At 50.3% G+C, this 25,668-nt stretch overlaps 1 protein-coding gene across 4 annotated transcripts in view; it reads left to right on the forward strand.

Moving 5' to 3' along the window:
• Nucleotides 1-25,668, forward strand: part of Ntrk3 (neurotrophic receptor tyrosine kinase 3) — a 235,323-nt gene that overhangs the window by 155,781 nt on the left and 53,874 nt on the right. Inside the window, exons 13-14 of one of the 4 annotated variants that reach the window (XM_048329453.1) lie at nucleotides 12,587-12,721; nucleotides 13,875-15,143. The exons of 2 other annotated variants lie outside the window; for them this stretch is intronic. In XM_048329453.1, the coding sequence (XP_048185410.1) occupies nucleotides 12,587-12,721; nucleotides 13,875-13,993 (254 nt within the window). In that variant the 3' untranslated portion in view covers nucleotides 13,994-15,143. Of the gene's footprint in view, nucleotides 1-12,586; nucleotides 12,722-13,874; nucleotides 15,144-25,668 lie in introns of those variants that run through there. One more of the 4 variants, XM_048329454.1, reaches the window with a different exon arrangement.

Consider the following 25,668-nt stretch of genomic DNA (forward strand, 5'->3'; position numbering starts at 1 on the left):
CCAGCTTAGCAGTTCTCCCGTTGAAATTTTGTTCCCCAGCCCTCTGGCTTCCTGGGAGAACAGGATGTTGTAGTAATTAGCTATGTAATGCTACAGGCTCCCACCCGGGGCTCAAGTCTCAGTTCTGCCTTTCATTGAAGATGGAACGTTGGGTAAGTTATTTAATCTCCATCTGTGCTGTGGTTTCTCACTAGTAAAATTAAACTCTGGTACCTCGTTCATGGGATTATGTGGTTTTAAAGGAAATAAACCCTGCCATTGCCGAGAATGGTGCCTTGCGTACAGTTCATTCTCAGTTCAGCCTTGCTTTATGGTGCCCCCCCTAAAGCACACTAGCACAGTTTGCTTTGGGAGCTTTGGCTCTGCTTAAAGATGTAGATATTTTACTTAACACATTCAGAGTAGTGCTTCGGAGCTTCGAGGTGGCTGCTCTTCTTCACCCCCTATCCAGCACATTCTCCACGTGTTTCACAGCTATCTGCTTCAAAGGAAAGTGAGTGACCAGCGTTGGATAGTCTCAGGAAGGATCTGTGAAATAGTTCAATGATAAATTTATCTTCTCCCAGCCCCACTCTAAGCCTTTTGTTTCTGTGGCTGTTGGGTGGGGCTGAGGCTTGGTTGGACTTGAGAGTCTTTCCTTCTTTGGCTTTGGTAGGTTTTGCAAAATGCCAGACACTTCCGTGTTTGGGATTCGTTGTTTTGTGATTCGAGCTTGTTGGTCAGGCCTCCTTCCTCTTCTGGCACCGGGAATCTGCTTTAAGAAATTCTTTTTTATTCTGAATGCATTTCTCTGCTGCATAGGCTAAAATTTACCTGGATAACAAGGCTTCTTTCATTTTCCCTCCCTCCCTCCCTCCCTCCCTCCCTCCCTCCCTCCCTCCCTCCCTCCCTCCCTCCCTCCCTCCCTCCCTCATTTCCTCCCTCCATTCCTTCCTTCCTTCCTATTCTAGGACTTTACTTCAGGGTCTGGGTGCTGTCCCAGAGCTATTTCACTCAAGGCTAGTATGCTACCACTTTGAGCCACGGCTTCACTTCTAGTTTTTAGGTGGCTACTTGGAGATAAGAGTGTCATCCCCAGAGCTGGCTTTACACCATGATCCTCAGGTCTCAGCCTCTTAAGTAGCTAGAATTGCAGGCAGGAGGCAGAGGGCCCGGCTTCTTCTACTCATTTTCTATTGATTCTTTAGGACCAAGACATTCAAATTCATAAGAACTAAGAACAATTCATCAGAACCTTGGTTTAAAGAAAAATACAGCTTCTCAGGTTTTCTGTTGAGTCAGATTTTTTAAAGGGAAAAAAACCCCCAATTTCTTTTTATTTCAAGGTGAGGTTAACAGTGAAATTGTACATCTATTTGTTTATTGCTTTGCTTTCCCACTCAAAGATTAAAAAACAAAATCTATATGATGGATGGAAACAGAGGCTTCCAGAGGTTCCCCAAATGGCAGTTCCTAGATAGGGGTTGGATGGGGCTATTGATTTGAGTAAGACTCTCGCATTCTCTTTGCAATTCCTGGCAACCTCCCTCACTGGGGAAAAGCGTGGGGCCCATAAACACCATTGCAGTTTCTCCATATCCTTGAGGGCGGGGCCTGGCTGCTGGAGGAAGTATCTTGGACAAGGTCTTCCATTTTTCCATCTGGTGACTGAACTTACCTCTGTGATAGTGGCACAGTTCTCCTTAGTGAGCCTGGCTGCTTTATAGCCTGTGGAGTGGCGAGAACTCAACATAGTCCAGCTCCTAGACCTGGACTTTGAATGGTACACTATCTCTCATAGGAGAGGAAATCTTTTTATACTAGAGATGGCCAGAATGAGGAATCTTCTCCAGGAGTTTTTCCAAAGAACACACAAGTCTCTGAGGGCCATTATACCACTGTATGTGTGTAGTATGTTTTCTTGTCTTTCCTATTGATGTTATTTTCATTCGGAAACGGGTGCATAGGTGAGTGGACAGGAAGCTCTAATCTTGTTAAGATAGCAGTACTCTCAAAATGGGTTGAAGAGTCAACAGAATCCCTATGAAAATCCAGACTGCTGCTTTTTTTTTTTTTTAAGGAAACAAAAATTGACATGCCAATTCTAAAATGTGTATGGAAATGCAAGGGACTCAAAATAGCCTCGCAGTCTTAGAAAAGGAGGAAAAAAAAGTTGGAGGACATACTCCTCAATTTCTTAACTTACTAAAAGCGGTGGTTATGGAGACAAAGGCTGCCTGCCATACAGAAAGGACGTGTAGACAGGAGATTGAGTTGAAGTCCAGGAACTGATGAACCGTTATGGTCAACTGAGTTTCAACCAAGGTGTCAAAGTAATTCAATAGGAATAGAGGAGGATTGCCAACTAATGGTACCAGAATAACGGGTCATTCACATACAAAGGGAGGAAGTTCTACTTCCTGTCCTATACCATGTGCAAAAGTGAACTCAAAATTGATCTACATGTAAGAATGAAAACTACAGAACTTTGAGAACAAAACTTAGGAGCCATCATCTGTCATCTTTGGCTAGACAATAGTTTCTTCGCAATAACACAGAAGTAGAAGTGCAAGAGGGAAAAAATGAATTAATTGGACTTCATCAAAAAGGGAAGGTTTTTATGCTTTAAAGAAAATAGAAGTGACTTCCTCCGCTAACAGTGCCCTGCCTCCTCCCCAAGCCCGGCTCTTCTTCTCAGGCTTATTGGAACCTGATTACGGGAGGCAGTAAATCATCCAAGTCCAGAACAAATCTCGTTTGACATTTTTATATTGACTCTTCTGGGGGCCTTTAATTAGCATGATTGCAATGCAGGAGATTGCTCCAGTGGACTCTGAGTCACACAATGGCCATCTAGAAAAGGATCGGATTGAAGCAATTAATGTATATATCATAGGGGACCATTGGTAGTGAGTTGATATGAATTAAAAAAACAACAACAAAACACCACCCAGACTATAAATGTATATAATTCTAAAAACGTCACTCCTAAGAGTCTAACTGGGATTGTTTGCTGTGTGTCCTACAGCCACTGGGGGAAGCATCTACGGGTTGGCATGGCCACTGTACAAGGCCGCCGAGCTGCACTTGGTTAAATTGCCTGTAGCCGGGGTTCACCCATCCACAGCTGGGACACTCACAGCTTGTTGTGAATGGCCCGGGGACTTAGGAACATGTTCTGGTAGGAGACCGAAGTATAGTTACATGAGGGGTCCTGAAGTGCAGATTGCAATATAACTGGGGTAAAGGGCAGCGCTCGGGGGGGGCTGACTTTGACAATCTGGAGACCTTTTTTTGATTATCACCTGTGGTTAGAAATAAACACCATCAATAAGTCAATTCCTGAAGCGTTTACACACACACATACAGATATGTCAGCATCGGTCTCAGTCTTTCCCCAGGGCAGTGTGAACCATAGCCTCAGGGCTCGAGTCCCCCTGTACGCCCATGCCTGGCTCAGAGATGCACCATTTCACCGCAGTGTCTTGCCAGAGGCCCGGCGCTATAAAGTCAAGGGCGTACGGTTTCTAATTCCTGTCACAAGTGTTGGCACACTTCTTTAAGGGTTACCAGCACTCTCTCTGGGGGTTGTGTGAACTTGTTTTCCATGTCCTGAGGTGTGGTAACGATCTTGTCCCTGGTCACCCTAGAAAGCTCCCGAAAGACCCAGAACCTTCTTTCCTTATCCCGTTCCTGCATTTAATCAGAGGACACATTTGAATTTGAATAAATCCTGTCTTTTCATTTCTCCGGGCTATCCTGTGATCCTAGCCTTCATTCCTCTCTTTTCCAGCCTGATTAGGGTCACCTTTTTAACCCAGGTGTCTACAGCTCTATCCTGTGCTCGTGGAATCCTGCCGCCTGTTCTTGTTCAGCTCTTGAGCTCAGAATGGCATTTACATTTTTAAATGGTTGGGAAAACTCAGAGGAATCATCTTTCATAATATCCAAAGATTCTATGCAATTCAAATTCGAGTGTCCATAAATAAAGTTCATTGGAACTCAGCCTCGCTCATTCACTACACACTGAAGGTGGCTGCTTCCCCACCACCACCCCGAGTAGCTGCGATGAGTACCATATGGTCCCTGGAGCCTAAGATATTTATGGTCTGCTTGCTGGCCTCTGTCCTGAGCACTCAAGACTGACTTTCTCCTCTTCTCCTTCCATTCCCTTTAATCTGCTTTCAGGTCATACTGGCTTTCCAACCCTTCAAGACTCACCTGTTGCCCCAACCCCTAAGGTCTCCTATCCTCCCCAAAACTCCTTGTCCTTCCCTACATGTACCTTGCACCCTTCCATGATGACTGCCATTCCCATGGTTCCTTCCACTGGAAATAAAAACTTGCCTACTGTGATTAGCTCCTGGGAATGCCCTAACATTCCTTCTGGTACGGCCACCTGTCCTGATGGCCCTCTTGGGACAGCCCCTGTTGAGAACCGACAGGACTCTCATTTTCCCAAGCCTGGGCGGTATTGTTGTAATGGTGAGGAGCAGCACCCGTCCACATTTGGGAAGGCTGTTGCTCTTTTAGTTGAGGATGCAGTACTGAGTCTAAATCTGTCACTGGGATAGGCATGCCTGTGTCTATTGATCTATCAGCCTTCTACTTTCATTACTGATCTGTAATGCTTCATCCGCCTGTTCACTGGTCTCTGCCCATCCCTGCTTTGGAATTGTTCCCACAGTAATGTTCTGTCTTTGTGAGATTCTTCACAGTGTTCCCAACCCTGCTCTCCCTAGTCACTCCACGTGATGGCCCCTGTTTCTCACTGTTGCTTTGTGATCCAGTAAACGATGTACCTTGATTTTAAGGAAGCGGGGGGGGGGGGGCTTGCCTATTTTAGCTTGCTAGAGACCACAGAAAGGACTGCAAATCAGATGACTTAGAATGAAACGAATTTCGTGTTTCTTAGCTCTGGAGACCAGAAACCCAAGCTCGAGGTATTTAGCGGGGCCATGCTTGTTCATCAGAAGGCAGGGGGAGTATGCTGGTCCAGGCCTCCTGCTTCCAGGTTCCTGGTTGTTGGCTGGCCATAGTCCTGCACATCCCTTGATTTGTGGATGCCTTCCTCCATCTCCATCCTCCTGTTCCCACCACTTTGTCTGCCCCTCCTCCATCTCTCTTGTCTTTCTCTCTCAATTACCCTTTATTTGAGGAAACAGCTGGATTAGGGCCTACCATAATGACTTCATTTTATTTTGATCATCTGCACTCATACCCTGTTTCCTAATGAGGTTCTGTTTTGAACAACTGGAGTCATGGATTTGGCGGGGGGTGGGGGGGAAGGGAGGCGGTTATAATTCTACCCCCCTAACAATCCTGCATTTGCTAGGCTTTTTGTTCAGGCTATCTTAATCTTCTCCCCATGCATTTCTGGCTGACGACCATTTTTACCATCCCTCCCTTCCCTTCTACCCCCTCATCACACGATTGATTGATTGATGGATAGTTCCTCCTTAAGATTCCCCCCTCCCACTGTGGGAGGGGCGCCTCTCTTTTATACTCCTGCTTATATATTTCCCATGTTGTAAATTACTTGTAGGATCCCAGTTGGCTGTAAGTCTCTGGACTTTGCTGTTTTCACCTTGGCTTTTGGGAAAGGTTTCTATCCAGGTGTTGATGAAGTAGCTAGAAAGGGGGTAGCCCTCATATTCTTGGCACTGGGGTTTGGGGCTTCTTTTGGAAGTAATTGTTTCTTTCTTACCTCTCTGCTCCCTCTCCCTTTCTTCAGCCCTGCCAGGAGAATAGGAGGCCTTGCACATACCTTGCTCATTTAGAAGGTTGGAGCACAGGCAGGCAGGGCTTTGCGTGTGCGTGGGCTGGGAAGAGCCAGCGTCCTGTAGCCTGCACAGCTCAGGTCATGTGGGTCGACTATAAGCAGATAGGTGTGGTCTGCCACATTTAATTTGGGCTCTTGGAGGGACCATGACAACTACAGTGTGCAAACGGAGCAGTTTTATTGTGTGTGTGTGTCTCTGTATGTTTTCATTAACTTACAAAAAGGTCTCAAGGAAGGCTGTGTACAGACACGGCTGCTGAAAGATGTTTGAAGGAACCCCTTCTCTTCTACCTCCTCCCCCACTCCCCTCCGTCATTCTAGATAATGCCATAATTATTTCTAAGCATGGGAATTCAGAGCCAGGAAAGCAGCTCATGGGCTCCTATTATTTAATTTTTAAGGCCATAAATTCAGAACGAGCCAGCAATCTGATTCTATTAGCCCATAACCCTTCTCTAAGATAATCTGCTTAAAATTGATACCAGCTAGGGGATTTGGGGCTTTATCGATTCTATTTCCTGCTATACTCTGGCCTTCGCCTTTTGCTTATTGCATCCTGCATAATGTGACAGTGACCTGAAGAAAAGTCAGTCGCCTGGGGTATGAAGGTGGGACTTGAGCACTTTTGCTCTGGATGCCACTTGGCCAAGGCGGGGTTAAGAGGGATTAATACTCAGATAACAGTGAGTGTGTTGTATTCCTCCCATATCTCACAGTGTTATTTGGAAGCTCACATAATCACTATTTACAACCTTCTGTAAGCAGATATGCTTTGCAGTTGCCCAGATACTGCAGCAGAATTTTTGAGACGTGTGTGGCATATTGTTGCACAGATGCACCCCCTGGGCACCCACGCACATACGCATGCGTGCATACACACACACACACACACACACACACACACACACACACACACACACAACACACCAGATGACAGAGTTCTGCAAGAGAAGTCTCCCCTCTGAAATCTTGACCTGTCATGTGGGGCACAGAGAGAGCTGTTGGATCGGCTTCCTGCCCTGGGCATCAATACGCAGGGAGGTGGATGGCACAGAAGGTAGAATGGGAAGGCCTGGGTTCGAACTCCAGCTCTGCGTCGTCACATGGCGACGTGGCTGGCATCACACTGGGCGGCTCAGCCCCTCAGTGTCCCCCCTGCAGAGATGAGACACCCTAAGAAGCCTCACCCCTTGGCGATGGTTAGGGAGTTAGATGACGAAGTCTGTGTGTGACATTTCGTTCATCGCCCGGACAAGTATAAATGCCGAGAGACATCGGTTGTGAGGGTTTATTTAATTTTTTTAAAAGTAATCTCATCCAGAAATGTGAAATGAGCATATGAAATTTCTCTGTGGTTGATGCATTTCTACGTCCAGATAGTAGGAAAAAATATAGAAACTCATAACTAACTGCCAGGTGACTTATCAAGAAAGTGGATTTGATGGCATCCTAATGACTAAGAAAGCTGAGATGTGAGGATTGCAGTTCAAAGCCAGCCTGGGCAGGAAAGTCCCTGAGGGTCTTTATCTCCAGTGAACCACCAGGAAGCTGGAAGTGGAGCTGTGGCTCGAGGTGGTAGAGCCCTAGCCTTGAGCACAAAAGCTCAGGGACAGCACCCAGGCCCCAAGTTCAAGCACCAGGACTGACATGCACACACACACACACGCACGCACGCACGCATGCACGCACATGCACGCAGAGTAGATTTTGAGCCGGAGATTTAGGAACCGGATAGGAATTAGATGAGAGTAAAGAGCTAGAAGCTGAGCAGCCAGGTCAGAGAAATGCCCTGGAAGCAAAGCATAGCAGTGGGAAAGTGAGGCCCGCTTGGTTCCGAATACCGCTGGAACAGGAAGTGTGAGGAGAGGAGGGGGCTGGGAGGCAGCCAGTGTGGTGAAGCCCAGATGGCAGCCGGGGCCTTCTGGGCTCCACTCAGGGGCACCTTTGACCTTTAGGCCATGGAAGTCTTCTGATCCTGGTAATGGACTGGCGGATGTGAAAGAAACCATCAGGATCTGCTTTGGTAATGAAATGCTGGGTGGATCAACTTGAGGTGTTCAATCTAAGGAACATGGTGCCGAGAAGCCCTAAAACAGGAATGGGTTGTGAGGGAGTTCAGGCCGACATTGGTGAAACTCAGTCACCATTTGGCTGTTCACCTGAGTAGTTCTTCTTCTTTTTAATCATACGAACATCTGTGATAAAGGTAACTTTTTTTCTTTCTCTCATCGTGAGAAAATTGAGGGCCCACAGATATTCAGTAATTTACTTCAGGCTTTAAGGTTGTATAGAACTGGTAGGTTTTATAGGTCTAGGCTCGGAAAGCTAGGTCATTCTGTCTCCACATCTTTCTGATGTTATTTTCCTCCTAAAGCAGTTACCTAAACAAAGGTATGTGTTCAAGAGAGAATATAAAACGCACATTGGAAATGTCCTGTTTGAGTGTAGCAGGGCGGCCAGGCAGGCTTCGGCAAGAAACCAGGGCGACTCTCAGAGCCTTGTGTCTCTGTTAGGATGAACCGTGGTGAGGCCTCTAAAGAGCCAGCCTTTCAGAAAGGGAGCGTGCTGGGGGTGGAGGTCGAGATTCTGCGTTTCTCGCAAGATCCTAGTGCTCCTGCCACTGGTGTCGCCACCGGACTCTGAGCATCTGCGGGTGAGAGAATCCACCTTAGGGAAGCACAGCCACCAGAGAGAGGAGCAGCAGAAAGGTAGGGAGATGACACCAGAGTTGACACATTCTTATGAACATCCTGGAGAGCTGGGGTTGGTCAGGAAGCCTCCAGTTCCACCCCCCCCACCCTCCGCTCCTCTGTCCGTGTATGAAATGATCAAGTCCAACAGAGTCAGAGAAAAAAGTCTGGCTACAGAGTTACCACTGATGACCTTTGAGGCATTGAAGTTTCTGTGGAAGGAATAGAAAGTGGACGGCAGAGAAGTCAGCATGGCCCGTGGTGGACAGTGAAAGGCTGGCACTCGGGGAACTGAGGAGATGGGATGACACTGAGCTGAGTGCAAAGCGGAGGGCATTGCTTTATGGGAAGAAACTACAAGCGTGGGCACACCAAAAGACCCGGGTGACTATGTATAGATTTTGGTACAAAAGGGGAATAGAGCAGAGAGGACAGAACACACTGGGGAAATTGGAAATAACTGAAGAAAGATGCTGCAGGTAAGATTGGAGAAGATATTGGTTAAGGGGCTAACTTTGGCTACTGAGGAAAATACACTTCCCTCAACATAGAAAGAAAAAACTAAAAAAAACAAAATACTCAGGTTCTAGTCAGGATCGTGTAGCGAAGTCCATCCGTGTTTTAGTGCGCTTACGCCTCCTTCTGCCGCAAAGTTATACTAACCACCTCCCCCATGGGAAGCAGAAGAAGATGTAGCCAGAGCCTCAAACAAGAGAAATAGCCTGTGAACCAGAGGTGCTACAGAACAAAACAGTGCGGAGTAGAGTTTACATGCGTTCTCACCCTTGGGACTCCCAAGTTTGCCTCCAAGAGGCAAAAACGTAAGGGCATTTAGCTCTGGCAGGATCTGCAGAATTACAGGAGCTCCAAGTTGTCAGAGGTCCTAATTAGACTCAATGCTTGAAGGCATGGCCTCTTATTGCATCTAGGGGTTCTCACTTAGTCTAACATTCTTAACCATAGAGTATACCCCGGGATGTTATAGCATCAGGATTCCCATATCACACAGTAACCTTCATAGCATATTTGTTATCAAGACTGATACAGGATCATACACCGGGACCTGTAATGGCTCCGTCACACCATTCTGCCTTTTGGCATTCAGTGACCTTTGTGTGACAAGTTGGGAAATGTAGGAGGCACAGCCAGCTGATGAGAAGCAAACCTTGTGTTTTAACAGCAGATCCCTCGATGGTTTCCAGTGTACTTCTTGTTTGGGACCCTCCTTCCCTGTAGAGTTTGGTCCCCAGATATCTCCCCTCCTTTATAATTCGTTATAATTACTAGCTATGACCAGAAGAAACACGTTTAGTATTACAGTCAGTCACGTGGATGTGTTGAATACAATTCCTGGGTCATTAAAATGCATCCATAACGTAATGCCTATTGAGAAGTTCCAGGCTCCAGTGGGAAGACTAGCCATGCAGGTACCGTGCTTGCAAGTGCAGGGGTGGTGGGCCACAGGGAGCGGTGGGAGATACGGCCAACTGGAGAGACTATGCCTTGTCCCAGTCGATCGTCGCCACTGTCGCTGGCTGCTTATTACTGTGCCGAGATGTTGGTTCCGCTTTGCCAGGGCTCAGATTTTCCAGGGAAGCCGGAAACGGGGATATTTGTGAAAGTCTCCAAGTTTTAAGTGCTAGCAACTAAGTAAAAAATGAGAGAGAGAGAGACAGACAGACAGATAGAGAACGAGTAAGCACGCTTGAGGGGCAGATGACGCAGGTTTGCTGGCTCAGGATGGTAGGTGTGAAGGTAGGAGTCTTAAGACACATTGGTTTATGGCCAGTGAAGTAGTTGATTGTAAGGACATTGGCCATATTAGGAGCTGGATTCAAATTTAGATGCTGCCATAAAGCAACCTTGGGGCCTTCCTGTATAACATCGAGGCCGTGTTCTCCCACGCCTATAGCGGGGTGAATCTTAGCGTTTCTGGAGTTATTTGAGGATGAATTGACCCTGGGCACCGCTGTCACCATTTCACTTCCTCAGGTCTTGGTTTCCCAGTGGGGGGTGAGGGGGGTGGTCTGTATTGTGTCTGGAGGCGGGAGGGCAACGTTAGGGACCCGGCTTGGGGCTCGGCTTACTTCCTCAACTTGTGTCTGCATGCCGTGTGGCTGGGTGACACTTCACCCATCCTCTCCACATGGAGAAATGTAGGGGGCCATGAAAGGTGGGAGGGCAAGGAGGTGTGTGTCTAGGCAGGGCGCCCTCGTGCCTGAGTATGTCCCCGTCTCTAGTTTTGTATCCTCAGGTCACCCAGGACCTCTGGGCCTGTGTATGGCAAAGTGCTCTAGGGTGCGCCGTGCTGTTGTTAGTCAAGGCTGTGCGTGTGTTGAGCGTCACGGTGACGGGACAGCTTTAAGATGGCGAAGAACAGCGGGTGGGGGAATGTTCAAGCACTATCCAGTCCACCTCCATTTGGTATCTGGCCTTTTTAAAAAAAATTTCTTTCTTTCTTTTTTTAAGTCATCACCTAAACAGCTTTATGGAGCTAGGTGATACTGGTACCATGTGAGATAATAAAAGGGAGAGGCAGAGACAGAAGGAGAGGCCTTTGGAAACCCACAGTTGGAGGAGGAGAGAGGCCACAGATTCTGGTAGGTTCTAGAAAGCTGGTAACTCCTAGCAGGGTCCCTACGCCAGTGTTCAGGGCTGGAATCTCAGGAATGCAGGGATGACTGGGGCCTGTGCCCTCGTCAGAAGAGAGAGGTTGGCAGTCGCGCGGGAACTGCCCGTTCCTGGCCCGCTGGGGCTGGAGAGGGCTCTTTGCCGAGTCTGGGACCTGCTCTGGGCTCGGCAGGGCGGGCCCTCCCCCCTCGCACTCCATCCCACAGTCCTCCGCTCCTCCTCTTCCCAGCCTCTTCACTTCCCCCTTCCCCACACGATCCTAGAGCCTCCGGCTTGCTTCTCAGGCAATGTGGGTTTGGATAATCCCTAGGGCCAGGCTCTGTTCTGAATTACAGTGGGGCTTACACGCTCCGCTCCTCCGCTGTGCTCCGTGGCTTTGGGAAGGCTGTTGACAGATAGAGGCGCAGGTTAGCCATGGGGGTCAGTAGCCCACTGGTAGGTGGGCATATCCACCTTTCCCTGGCCTTCCTTCCTTCCCTCCACCCATCTATCCCTTTCCTTGTATCTACTCTGGACTCTTTGCTTGCTCCCCTTGCTCTCCATCCCACCACCCAGTACATGTTTTTTTCTCTTTCCTGCTCTTGGGTTGTTTGGGGGGGCGGTGGATGGAGGATTTTGGAGCGGTGCCTCTTCTGCTATCAGGCTTCAGCGCTTAGAATCTTGGAAGGGCTCCATCCGGGGAAGAGGGCTCCAGGGTAAACAAACTTCAGATCCCAGCTCTCGTGGGAAAAGGCTCAGGTTCACGGAGGCAGCTTCAGAGACCTTGGCAGAGGCTTAGCTGGGCTTGGCCTCCGCCTTTCATTGATCCGAGGTGGAGCCTTCCAGGGCCCATGGAGGCTGCGTGGCCTTCGGAGGAGAGGTTTCACGCCGAGACACTGGAACGGCATCTCTTCCCCAGGGCTTGCGGACCTTTGGGTTTCCATCAACCCAGTGCAGCTTTGGTTGTTTATGCCCTCATGCCCTGACGAAGCCAGCGGAGGTTTTAGGGAATCCCTGCCGTGTCATCCATGCTCCTTGTCACCTCGCTTTCCTCCTCACCATCAGCTAAACTCCTTCTGTGGGAGATAAGACGCCACACGGGAGGCGGGGGAGTGGGGAGACCCGAGTATAGCAGGATCAGCTCCCCAAGTCACCAGACTCTGCCTTCCAGGCCCAGGAATGGTGGGCTAGCAGACAGGTACCATTTGGGTCTCCCTGGTCCCGAGAAGGAGGATGAGGAGTGAGCACATGAGAAGGGCTAGACAGATCTTTTTCCCTCGACTCTTGGACCAACCAGTCCTGTAATGCCACCGTGAGATACCCAGAGAAGAGGAATCAAATGTATGCATAAAATAAATTAGATGTCCAAACAGTGTGGGTGCAGGAGCTGGGGACACTGGGATGTCTGCTCTGTCTGCTCCTGGCATTGCGCTCTACAGAGTGCTCCCCCGCACCCCGTGTGTTTATACTTGGGGTTCAGTACTGACCATTAACTCCTGCCCCCTATGTCTGCCTCTTCTGCCAGGGGTCTTTTCAAACATAGACAATCATGGGATATTAAACTTGAAGGACAATAGAGATCACCTAGTTCCGTCAGCCCACTATATATATGAGGAACCCGAGGTCCAGAGTGGGGATGTGTCTTACCCAAAGTCACATGGTGAGTTGCCTCCTTTGACATTCCTGTAGGCCACCGAGGCCCCGCCCCCTCCACCCACTGGAGTTCTTAAGTCCCAAAGGTGCATCCAACCCCCGTGTGCTTCCCAGAGGACTAGGGGTATGGCTGTGTGTCCAGGGTAGCATCCAAGTCCCATAGGTCCCAGGAGTCATTCCCAGAGGAGGAAGCTTCGTAGAGGCTGGGTGTAGGGGAAACAAGAGAGGTACCGTGGCCCAGAGAGAATCAGCGCTGTTACATACCTCCTCCGCAGGCTGCCCACACCCACTATGGCCCTTCCCTTCCTCCATCCTGTCAAGGGTCTGCACGGAGAAACCAGGAGAAATGCAAACAATTAAGTTCCCCCTGTCTTTACAAATCTGACCCCATCCCCAACACCCCACACGACTCAGTCCCATCTGATCACTGTGGAAGAGAGAGAAGTCGTAGTGCAAGTGAATTCTACTTGCTTGTATCTCTCTTCCTTATCTCGCCAATACCCAGGAGCCGGTTCTGCTCCTGGCACGGGCCACACATAGCTCATGTGGAAAGATAAGCATGTTTTGTTCATCTGTCTGTATTTGCGTGCACGCGTGCGCGCGCACACACACCACACTGTTTACAGACATAGGGTCCGTTGAGAAACTTTCATTCTCCCCCCCCACACACACACCTCACCTGATATGGGCAAGAATGGAATCAGCTTTTAGCTCCTAGAGTTAGCAGTGTCCCTCCATGTTCTCTCAAGACCCTTGTGTCCACACCCCTTCTCTTAGGGGGCTATTTGTCGAGGGTTCTTCCTTCTAGAAGGGTGAGTGAGCTTTTCCTCCTTCACAAGAGATCCAGGCCAAGCCCAGGGCTCATCCCCTTCCTCCCTTCAGTGGAGGCGGTAGCACAATGGGGGTGTTGGTTTCCAGTTCTCCTGGACTGTGCTCAGTTTTACATCACCCCCTTACCCTACCCCCAATGCTGGCAATTCATTTGACAATCTCCAGTATAGATGTGTATCTGGACCCCTTTACAAGCCCCCTTGCTATTTCCCCTCCTCCCTAGTTTTTATCTTCCTTTGGGAGGGGGTGGGGTTGGTTTTTTTTTTTTTTTTTTACTTTATTTTGCCTTTTTCTGTTTTTTTCCCTTTTTTTTTTTGTTTTCCTTATAGGTTTCAGAGAAATTATGTTGAATCCGATAAGTCTTCCTGGACATTCTAAGGCTCTTAACCATGGCATCTATGTTGAGGATGTCAATGTTTATTTCAGCAAAGGACGTCATGGCTTTTAAAAAAAAACAACACACAACACAAACCTTCTTTTAAACCTCCTTGTTCTGATGTCACCTTGGTAGGCCGGGGGGCCCTCTGAGCGGTTGGAAGCGCTAGGCATCGTCTTTCTCTTTGGTCGTTTTTGGATCAGGGGATGCTAAATAGACACTGCGTGAGCCCCAGAAGTTCCGGCACCTTTTACCACCACGAGATGGGCGTTGCCCTCCCCCCTTTCCTCCAATCACCACTGTGTTCCTTTATTCCCCCACCCCCGTTTCTGGCCTATGAGACAACTCCTGCTGCCATCTTTAGAGCTGATAGAGAGAATGAAACAAACAAACAAACCTGTGGACCAGGAACTATTTTCTATACACATTAGTCATTCTCTCTGTCTCTCAATAAAACAAAACCAACCCAATCCAACCACCACCACCACCACCACCACCACCACCACCAGAAAGCGTGATGAAGTCCAGCCCAGCCATATCCCAGCCTCGCTTTCCTGCCTGGACTCGTGGGGTCTCCCTGGCCCTTCCTGGGGTGCCGTGCTGTCTGCCCTCCGCCTGGCCACCCACCCTGCCGCCTCTCAGGAGAGGTGGAGATGGGAGCTGCTCTCAAGCGTTGGCTCCGGTTTAGGTCTCAGAGGAAAGAATGGAAGCCTGTCATTTTCCTATTTTTGTTTTTACTTTTTGGTGGAGAAAGGAAAACAAAAGCAAAACCACAGCAGTCCACTTGTTCCCTTCCTCCCTCTTCTCTCTGGAGTGGCTCTGTTGAGTGAGTACCGCAGTAGGAACATTCGTGGGAAAGCGTGTCTTCCGCCTCCTCCTGGGCCCCTGGAGCCACCGCTCCGGCAGGTGTGGCTGCGGAAGGTCTTGCCCCATGGATTGGCCATCCTCCTAGATCCACCAGGGACCCAGGGCCTTCCTGCTAGTCCATAGCCCTGGGATTGAGCTCTCTCCCTCCCACTTCCACTGATTCTTCACTCGGAACTCTTGGAGCCCAGTGGAATTGCCATTCCGAGGTCAAGATGGACCGAAGGGGAAGAGAAGCCAAACTCGGTCTCCTCCAGCCCCTTCTGGTGGCGCTGACGGACGTGTCACCCTGTTCTCTGGTCAATCTGTGTGTTCACTCTGCTTGCTTTCACTCATGCCTTACTCCTTGCCTCTCTCTCTCCCCCCCACCTCTCTCTCTCTCTCTCTCTCTCTCTCTCTTGCCCCCTTCTTCCCCAACCCCCTCCCATACCCTCATTTCTCAGCTTGACCTACTGGGGAGAGGGAAGAGGATGGGGTTCCAATAGGAAAGGCCGACATGCTCCTACATTTGCTCCCCACGTGGCAGGGGTGGGCTTCTGGCTTGGCCCACATCTCCCTAAGACCAGGGCAGGGTCTGGGGGTTCCTGTCGGAGGGAAGGAAGTGAAGAACAGTGACCAGGCAGATCCCTCTGGGGGGGGGGGGACAGGTGGGGGGTACTTCTCAGGACACAGTGGTGGTGGTTGTAACACGGTCTGTTTTTGGGGGGGAGAACAATAGTGAGGCATCAGTCCTCCTCGCCCCGCCCCCCCCTTTCCCCTATCCCTCCCACACCTCCCGGAAGGAAGGGTTTTGTTCTCTATATTCTGGGAACTTTGGTCCTTGATGGCCAGTGTCCTGCGGGGTCCGCAGGTACCTCCCTGGGGCTTGCACACACACACACACACACACACCCCTTTCCAAGTTCTTGCCCAGGATGCCTGGTGGTAGCTTCCCAGGCACCAAAGTTTCCATAGTGTCACCCCCGCTCCTCTCCCCCCCCCCCAGATGTGTGTGTGTGTGTGTGTGTGCGCGCGCGTGTGCTTTGTCCTGCCCCTTCCCGCCTCCCCACATCCTGTTCCCCTCAGCTCCCCGGTGGGGTCTTGCCAGTCACATCCTGCCAAACCTCCCCACTCCACCCCCACCCCCACCTTGGGGTGCAGGCTCTTCTCTCGAGCGTGGCTTTAAGGAGTAAGCTTGAGGATGATGTTTTCCTTTTCAATGATTGTAAGCCATTACCTCATTTCCAGCCGCCCCGGCGCCATCCACCCCCAACATCTTTGCTTCTGCCATCTTTCTCACCTTGTGCTAAGACAATGGGGCGTTGTGCTCCCACAGAGACTTATAGGAGTGTTCAGTGTATAGTTTCTTAATAAACACTTTATTTTCTAATGAAACCATTGGATCAGACCTCTTATTTGGAAAAAAAAATTTTTTTTTTTTTTGCAGAGAATATTAAAGATATAGACATTTCCAGGCTGCCCACAGTTTCTTGTTTTACTGTTGTCGTTGTTTTTTTTTTTTTTTTCCTTTAAAGAAGTTACGTAGCTCAGTGCTGCTCGCAAACGTGTTTACGATCTGTTCGGTTGGATTCTCTCGTTGTGAATTCTCCGGTTTCTATCCGGTTCATGTTGTAAACTTTGTGTGTCGTATATATGCGGAGAAGGAATTAGCAGCTCAGAGAGGTTGAAATGGCTCCCCCCATAGGGCCACACAGCACAAGGGAGAGAAACGAGGTTCAGTAATCTGACTCCTGTGATCACCGCCGTGGCTACAGAGATCTTCACTCCCGTAGTGTCTGGGGGTTCCTCTGGTATCCTCTAAGACTTGAGGAGATTTGAGAATGTATGACTTTCGGAGACCTTCTCTTCAGAGCTGGTGCAGAAAGAGGCCTGGGAATGGGGATTGGGGAGCCTTTATATCCTGGATGCAGCAGCAAGCCTGTGGGGAGCTCCCTGGAATGGGGGTGATTTTGTAGCCTTCTTCCCCGTGGACCTTGAGAATGTGAACTTGCCCAGAGAGAGAGAGAGAGAGACAGTGCTTTGGGATTACTGGTCATCCCTGAGCCCATTCAGAGATAACACACACACACACACACACACACACACACACACACACACACACACACACACACAGAGCTTTCATGGGCTTCCAGAAGGGAGAGTGTCCTGAGTTTCTATCAAGAGTCTGTTGCTTAAGAGAGCTATTATGCTTTCCTACCTTTGGACGCTGGTTCCTGCTCCAGCTAGCAGGATTGCAGATACCTTCTGTCACTTAGGAATAGAGCAGATATTCAGCCAATGCAGAGAAAGAGGGCTGGGCGAGGGACACTGAGTGAATCTGGACCCCTCACTGGGGTTATGCTGGCCCTTGTGGAGCCTGGTCCCTGAGGAAGGGCAGGTAACCATGGATGGACTCACGTGGGAGTTCTCCCAGGCGATCGGCAGGCGAGGGGGTGGGGTGCTAGTCTCACTGGCTTTGTTTTCTCTTCAAGTCTAGTCTGGCTTCAGTCCTTCCTTCCTCTAAGGAAAGTTCCAGTCCCTGAGAGTGGGCGGGGGCATGGGATGGTGGTGGCCCCAGCGCTGTGTCTTTCTGTGTTCAGAGGCCAGGGACATTGACCCTGTTGGTTTGGTCTGTGGGACCACAGGGGTTGTGGTTGTTGTTGGTGGTAACTTGGGTTCTGCTTTTAACATGGGAGGGGGTCAGCCTTGTGCTGTTCTCATACATAGGCTGCCAGTGCCCAGATGGGCAGGAGAGTGGGTGGAAATAACCCCGCTTCCTGGAGAAGATGGGCATGAAACGTAGCCATGACCCAGGAGGAGGGAGCAGGATCGGCAAGGTGCAGGAGATGAGAGGCGAGGCAGCGATGGGACCCGTGGGCTTGTTTAGAAGTTCAGGGGCAGGAAGGTGAGGAGGTGTCTTGTCAGGTGGTGTTGATTTTTGCCTGCGGACACGAGGTCTTGTGCAGTGGATGAGAAGGGTAGGAAACGGTGGTGGGAGATGGGATGAGCCGGAGAAGTTGCCTGGTTGCCCAGAGGCTTGGAAAAGGGCGTCTGGTGTGCAGGCCTGTGCCTCCCACCGTTTCCCCACTGGGTGTGGAAGAGCCGTGACATTTATTCCCTGGTTAGGCCTCTGGGGCAGACAGAGCTGGCACAAGGCAGGCAGGCTGCAGAGCCAGCTCAGGCCAGGAACTGCGGCCGGCTTGGACTGGCTTCTGTTTGGGGGGCTCAGGGCACCAGGCTGTCCTATAGCTCCTTAACCACCTCACCGTTGGCAGTTGGCAGTTCCTCAGACTTCCGTTTTGGTCCCGTGAGATTTTGCTGTGACACTGTCTGTGATCCCAGGGCCATTTCCCAGGTGCCTCCTGGATCTTCACTCTGGGTGCTTGGGTATTTTGGGGGGTGGGGAGAAAGGACCTCAACGGCACCCTCTTGTCTGCCAGCGCTGTTAGGCCATCGGGTCCTGGCACCGGTTGCTAAGCTCCCCCAAGCAAGGCTCGCGTTGGAGCACTGCTGTCTAACCTAGGTTGCCCCTCCTCAGAGTCAGACCCATTCTACCCAGAGGAGAGGTGCGAGCCCCAGAGAGACTCAGCAATGAGGCTGCGGTCCCCTGTCCTCCGTGCGTCAGCCTGGTGTGCCCTCTGTAGCCCTCCCGTCACACAGGGCAGCCCGCCTGTGTGCCGTTCCCCGGAGGCTGCAGCCCCGAGGCTCCCTGCTCTCCAGCCTCGAAATAAAGACATCTGTCTGTAAATTTCTGGGGGGGGGGGGGTGGCGATACCACCCCTAACTTCCTTCTGCACCTCTGTGAACAAGGTGATTTTCAAGCCCTTTAGAAAAAAGAAAAAAAAAGCGTCCACAATTTTCTTTCTCTGCTTCCAGGATTAAGTGATTCTGGAAGTGCGGTTGGCCTTAGGCCCAAGACTAATCCGCTGGTAGGCAGTTGGTGAGATTCTCGGACAGACAGCGAGGGCGTCTTCGGCACTGGGTGGATGAGACCAGCCTCACCCTCGGGAAGTAGGTTAGGCTGTCCAGGTGTGGGCATGCATGAGCAGCTTCCCACAGGAAGGTGGTGAAAGAAAGATCATTGCTTGATTACCTGCCCTCGTTAGCCTTTCTTCACCCCGCCTCTGCTGGAACTCAGCCATGTGATTCACACCCAAGCGGAAGAACAGATGCTGAGACAAGGAGCCGGCCTCTGACCTCTCTGTCTCGCCCCTCTCAGGTGAGAATTCCTTTCAGCAGCCAGGCTCTCAGCTCTATCCTCGCCTCCACCTCCTCAGCCATGGGCGAGAGTCGGCCTAGTGCTAGGCTGTGACGTTCCCCCCCGCCCCCCCTTCCCCCCCCCCCCCCCCCGCTCCCTCCTGCCCCAACCTTGCCTCAAGTCAAGGCCAGACTTGAAGCAGGAGCTCACAGGGAGAGACAATCAGCAAGGGTTGATGAGCTCAAGGCACCAGGACTTCCTTGTGGTGTAGCTTCCTGGCCTAAGCCAGATGTGGCGTGGACAGATAGGTAGAACAGAAGCTCCAGTCCTTCAGTGACTGTAGACTCTTGGACACATTGCTGCCAGCCCTGTGGGAGAACAAGTGTAGAATGAGGCTGGCAGGGAAAGAAAGAGGAGGGGGCGGGGGAAGCATGGGGTGCCAGGAACTTACCTAGGGAATTTGGTCCTTCAGCGTGCAGGAGGTTGGGTTTATGCCTGGATTGTCCAGTGAGGGGGGGCTCCCAGCTGACCCGCCACTCCATTCCTACTCCTCCATGCCAGCTGAGGTGGGCAAAGCAGCTTGCAGCCTTGGGGGGCCTTGTGGTAGCTCTGGTTTTCCATTTTGCTTGTAGAAATCCTAGTGCTACCCTATCGTAAACTTCCCACCTTGCAAGACAACTTTACAGATCGGACCATACGTATCCAGAGCTAAGTAAAGACTCCTCCTTCAACCTCACTTGAACTTACAGGTAAGGTTGAAGGAGATAGGCTACCTGGAGATTTGGCCCCTTGTCTGGGTGGTGGTGGTGGTTCTGAAATTATATTAGGATTCAGAGATGCATTTGGGTTGTTGTCCTAGTTTCTCCTCCTCCCCCCCCACCCCCCCAAAAAGCTCAGCTTTGCCTAGAGATTTCTGCACAGGTATGTGAGGTGTCTGACCTGTCTGCAGGTCTTTCACATTCTATTATTCTTTTGACACAAATCTCCCCATCAATGATCTCTGTGTGTGTGTGTGTGTGTGTGTGTGTGTGTGAGCGAGAGAGAGAGAGAGAAAGAGAGAGAGAGAGAGAGCCTGGACTCTCCTTTCCTGGGGTCCTTGGCTCCAGGAGCAGGTGATGGCGGGTTCCTTGCTGGAAGACAGTGAGGGACGAGGGGCGGGGAGGAAGGAGACCCTGGATGGAGCTTTAGGCTGGGACATTCTTGGCTTTTATGATAGAATGAAGCAAGGTAGGAGAGGCTCCATGGAGCACCCTTCCCATGGTCTCATGAAGGAGGCCGATGGCTCCCATGTCGAAGGCCTCCAGCTCCAGACCAGTGGGTCCTGTCTGCAAAGGAATTTGGACCTCTTTAGAAAGGGAAAGGCAGGGAATACGCAAAGCTGGGGAGAAGTCCTAGCGGAGGGCTCTGGTGGGGTGTGAATGCTTGTAAGCCTGGAGATGTGTGAACTTCCCCGCTCAGTGCCTGGGAGGCCCCTGGGCTCCTGAGATTACAGTGTTTTCTCAAGACTCTGCTGCCGGGAGCCTCGCAAGGCCTCCCAGGCACAGAGGAACCTGACCAGGAAACCAGGCTCGGCTTTTCTGAGTGCCAAAACCACCGAGCAATTCTCACTCCACCCTCTCTGACTGGAGGATGGGGTCAAGTCCTATCTGAGTGTTCAAGGTAAAGGTTGTCAAAACTCACCTGTCAGCTAGAGAGAGGCTTTGAAGAGCAAGTGAGGAGGCAGCCCAAAAAGGTGTGCATTTAGGGGTTGCATGACTCGTGATTTGATCAATGATTGAGGGGCAGAGCATTGGTCAGCTCAAAACATACCACCCAAGGGCCTGAATCTGCTAAGTAATACCAGAGGCATCAGCGGCTAGCTACAGCTAGCTTGTCTTCCCAGCCTCCTTTCCCATTGGTTTAGGCTGCCTGTGCCAGCCTGCTGTTACCACGGTAACACGAGGAAGCCTGCTCCAGCCTTCCGGGACCTCACTGATGTGAGTCGCCTACATCCCTGGAAAAGATCTTCCCTGCCTTACCCCGGAGTTCATTTTGAAGGGAGGAGGAGGAGGACACAGCCTTGGAAAGGGCAGGGTGACACCCCTGCTGTCAGAACGAGTCAGGTGACGCTCCTTTGTTACAGAGTTCTGAAATGCCACCTACTGCCTTCCTCCGCTGTTCATACTGGGTCTGGTCCCTGTGGGTCCTTGGAATGCATGGTGGTAGTCTTTCCTCTGCAAAGGTACCGCGGCCTTTGACCAGAACTCATGAAGTCCTGACTCCCAAAGGGACTCCTTCAGGGAAGGAGAAGAGAGTAGAGTGAGGAGTCACACGTGTCGTGTCCCTCCCCTCCCCACCCCCCCAAAGGAAGGAACAGAATCCTGTCCTGGGGAAATATTTACTTTACCTGATCAGCTTTCTGGGCATGTTGGCAGCAGGTGGTGGAGATTTTGTCCTCAGATTTGAGCCTCTGTGACAAGAGGCATCTAGCCCTATGGAAATTCCTTCACCTCAGGTCTTTCCCAGTTCTGGTATATATATACTCTCCAATGCGGTGAGGAGAGGAGGAGAGGACCTGGGAGTAAATCTCCAGACAACTTTGGGCCATGGTTGTCAGTCACTGGAAGTTCAACCGGGCCAAAGTGAGTGCAGTCCAGATCTGTGGGGCTCCCTGCGCCCACTGAGGGTCACCATGCTAGACCCAGGGCCTTTTGTTCCAGAAGGAATGGGATTCAGAGCTTGGCCGGTGAGGACACGAGTCTATTCTTTCCCACAGCTGGGCACCGGCCCATAGTGAACGTATTTTGAGAATCTCCCTCCAGGAGAATTTAAATTCTGAGTCCACATTGGAACGACTCGTAGGATTTATTCCATCTTTATGGCTGTCTGGTCCATTTGGCACTTGTGGCTGCCGCGACAGGCCGCAAGATGCCTCCCAAGCTAAATTGCCGACTTGGTCATTGAGAAGTCCAGAATGACCCTGCCGTGCATTTTTCAGGATGGCGTCGTTCGGCCATCTTAATAATTGTATTGGCCTGGGCCACCTCATCAGCTGTTTTTCCACATGAATGGATCTGAATTCCGGGCAGAGCTTCAGTTACTGCAAGAGGGTGGTCCCTTCCCTTGCAGGAGAGGTGGGGGGGGGGACATCTTTTCCTCTTGCTTTTGGTTAATGGATAAATGAGGTGAAGACCCACTGGCCGTAGCAAGCATCTCACTTTAGCCTGTGACTTGCTCAGGATCCAAAATAAAAATGAAAGAACAAGCTGATGAAAGTTTGTACGGTTTAGCCCGGGTGTGTATAGAGACTCACAGTTCGTGTTAGGATCTTGAGGAACCCTGCCATACATAAACCTTTTTTCCCCCCTATTAGGGTCCAAATCTAACTGGACACTAATATGCCCTTGTGCACACACTTTGGGGAACTGTAGTCATGGTGGTCTCGGGAGCTTCGCATGAAGGACTAAACAGGATGTGTTCATCAGCCTCCCACAGCCGGTACTCCTACCCAGCGGTGGGCCGTAGGTGCTGGTAGGTAGAGGGCTGAGTGCAGAGCAGGCCATCTTCCTTGTGGGCCTCCCAGAGGCAAACGGTAAGTCCTTCCACACAAGTGCGCCAGACGTCCACACTCAATCCAGACATCCTCTTGCACTGGAGAAGACTTCATCTAGTGGTAGCCCACTGAAACCAAGACCTGAATCCTAGGCTCAGCACTGCCACTAGTGGGGGGAAAAATGACTCAGGGTAAGTTACCATTCCTCATTCCGTATTTGTCTCTGGGTCACTGGTGAGAGGTTTACTGATCCTTATATAAACATGTGGTCTCACAGGCCTTGTGCCCATGAGCTACAACTGTCTCCTAGTGGGAGGCGAGGGGTGTTGGTCATTTGGTTCTCGGGTCTTTCTCTCTCTTGCTGAATGTGTTGGCCTGTGGGGTGGGGGAAGCTCAGTGGGAGGAGCCGGGCATCCAGGGATTGATAGACTCTGGAGGATCTGTAGTTGGACAGGGCCAAGTGGGAGTTCTCGGCGAGATTTTTCTGACTTTGATCTCAAGAAGGCAGCCCTGCCTAACAAATAGTCGGAAATGTCAAAGAATAAATGTTAAAGTGTGAGGGGTGGTCCCCCTGGGAGTCGCCTGGGCCTGCCAGGGAAGGGAAGGAAGGCAGGGGTGGGGGTGGGGGGAGAGCGCACAGCGAAATCCTTCACATAAAGATTCTGACTTGGCTTTGTGATATTTAAGAGAAAAGGGGGAAAAAAAACACCTCTGAATTATTTATAGCCCAGAAGATAGAAGCAAGACGTGGCTGGCCTGGCGATGGTAGTTCACCTCCCATTGTGGAGCTGCCCCCAGCCGCCGACTGGTAACGCTTCTCTTATTGCGGTCACCACGTATCCCTCCTCCAGTTACGTCAGGGCCGTTGGTGTAATGAAGAAAACCCACATTCTGTTTCATGCAGCTTGGCACGCGGGGGGTGGGGGTGTGTGTCAATTTCCGGAAATGTGAAGACACAACGTGCGCGCGCGTGTGTGAAGATGAGGGGCGTGTTGCAGAAAGTTGGGACTGTTTCCCACCGTCCCCCCCCCCCCAAAGGTCTCCAGGTCTTCAGCCTCTCTTTCTACCTGCACCCGCTTCCAGACTGCACTTCTCCAAGCAGGAATTCTAGGGGAGCCCTAAATGCATCTGGTTTCCCTGAGAAGCACCCTGATTTGGATCTGGGTGCCAATTGATTCTTAGTTATTCCGTCTGGAAGATGGAAAGGGTGGAGGGGGAAAGGACCCTCTGCCTGTTGTGGGCATGCTGGGAATCTAGGTCCTTGGTACCTGGCGGGGTAGGAGGGATTGTAGAGAACAAGCACCTGTGGGGTGAGATGGGGGAGTTGGGGAAGAGGGGAGAAGATGTGAAGAAACATCGAAGGCGATTGAAGTGCTGGTGGCAGCGTTGAAGGCAATGGAGTCTTCTACTTGTTTGGGGAGGGTGGATGGAGTGAGGTCAGTGATTTTTTTTTTTTTCAGATGCCAACAACAAGAACAAAAAGCTTCTTGTTGGTAGTTCTATGGCATGGGTCACTGGACTCTACTGATAATTCTCAAATTGCAGTTAAAGTGAAAGAATGGCACCTTTCAGTGTGCTCTCCATTCCTCTTCAGAAATGAGACTTATGCGCTCGCTCTTGGTCACCTCCCACAAATTGTTTTTTGTGCATACCCTTGACACTTCTGGGGCTGCAGCTACTCGTGACGCCTCCGAGAGCATGAGTTGGCTCGCTAATTCCCCCTTCAATTTTGGGACCCTTTGGGGGTGGTGAAGTGAGGCTAGTCAAAGAGTAAGTCAGATCATCAGTAAACCTCCCAACAACCAACATTGGATTTAGGATGTATTGCATTTATCAGAAATAGCAACGATTCCCCCCAGCCCTCTCTACTCCTAGGCCTGTTTGTTTTTTTTTTTTATTCCTTTCTTCCACCTTGAAGAATCCAGAGTACATTGTGCAGTTAAAATGTCACTGTGACACCCCTGTTACAAGACTCTGAAAAATGTACTTATTTTTATACTTAGTAACTTATTCTACCTCCCGGAAAGTTCTTCCAAATGTTGCTTCTCCACCTCTTCTTTCCCATGATGTAGAACTTAAGACCATTATAATCCCCACTAATCGAATTATAATCCTCACACTAATATAACCACTTGAAGTTATGGCACAGGTGGTAGAACACTTACCTTGAGCAATAATAGCTCAGGGTCAGAGCCTAGGTCCTGAATTCCAGACCAGACATTTTTCCTCTGCAGAACCTCTTCATACTCATGAAACCTTTTGGAAGCCCCAGATGAAGTACAACTTATAGTGAGTTCTATTCATTCGCCTTCACTATATTTGAAACTAAAACTGCAGAATACAGGTACAAATCAAAGCCCAGACACTACACTCATGCCGTTCCGCCATCAGAATGATGCTGTCAGGAACCACTGAGTCGATCCCACTCAAAATTCCCATGTGAGGACAAGAGTGAAGAAGCATGAACACATCTTACCATTATTAGTAGAAAACGGTTTGGATGTGTCCATCTTATGGGTCTTGGGCAGCCACGGTAGCAGGGAAGAAATCTCTGGGTCTTATTTTTGACCACTGAGTGCTCTAAGAGGGAAAAATTGGAGAACAGAGTATGGAACCAAATCTAGGTCCTTATGATACTGAAGAATCCACCAGCCACGCACTGCAAGAGTATTTGTTGTAGCTGAGCACCAGCAACTCAAGCCTGCAATCCTCCCTACTCAAGAGGCTGAGATCCAGGGATTGTCGTTCAAAGCCAGTCCAGGCAGGAAACTCTCTGAGACTCTCATCTCTAGTTTACCACCAAAAATCTGGCAGTGGAGCTGTGGTCCAAGTGGTAGAGCACTGACCTTGAGCAATAAAAGCTCAGTAGAGCTAACTCGATTTAGAACTCCCAAATCTTTGCACATATGAGATGTTGTTCCCTTCTAGTTTGTCTCTTGTCCCGGGTCCTTCAAATGTAATTGAGGGGGGTGGTGGAGATGAACGAATAGCTCTAAGATGATGAGGTGAAATGATTTGATGGGTAAGCATGGGGAAGGCCCTTCGTCCTTGAGCAGTGTTCTCACAAATACGAAATCAAGGCACCCAGGTGTCTGTGTGTAGAAACAGGGAAACTGCTCAGAAAATTCCACCATCAAGACCGTCAGTGAAGATGGTAACTGTTCCATTGTTTAG

Source organism: Perognathus longimembris, chromosome 20, assembly GCF_023159225.1.
Source record: "Perognathus longimembris pacificus isolate PPM17 chromosome 20, ASM2315922v1, whole genome shotgun sequence".
In the NCBI taxonomy this organism is placed as follows: domain Eukaryota; kingdom Metazoa; phylum Chordata; class Mammalia; order Rodentia; family Heteromyidae; genus Perognathus; species Perognathus longimembris.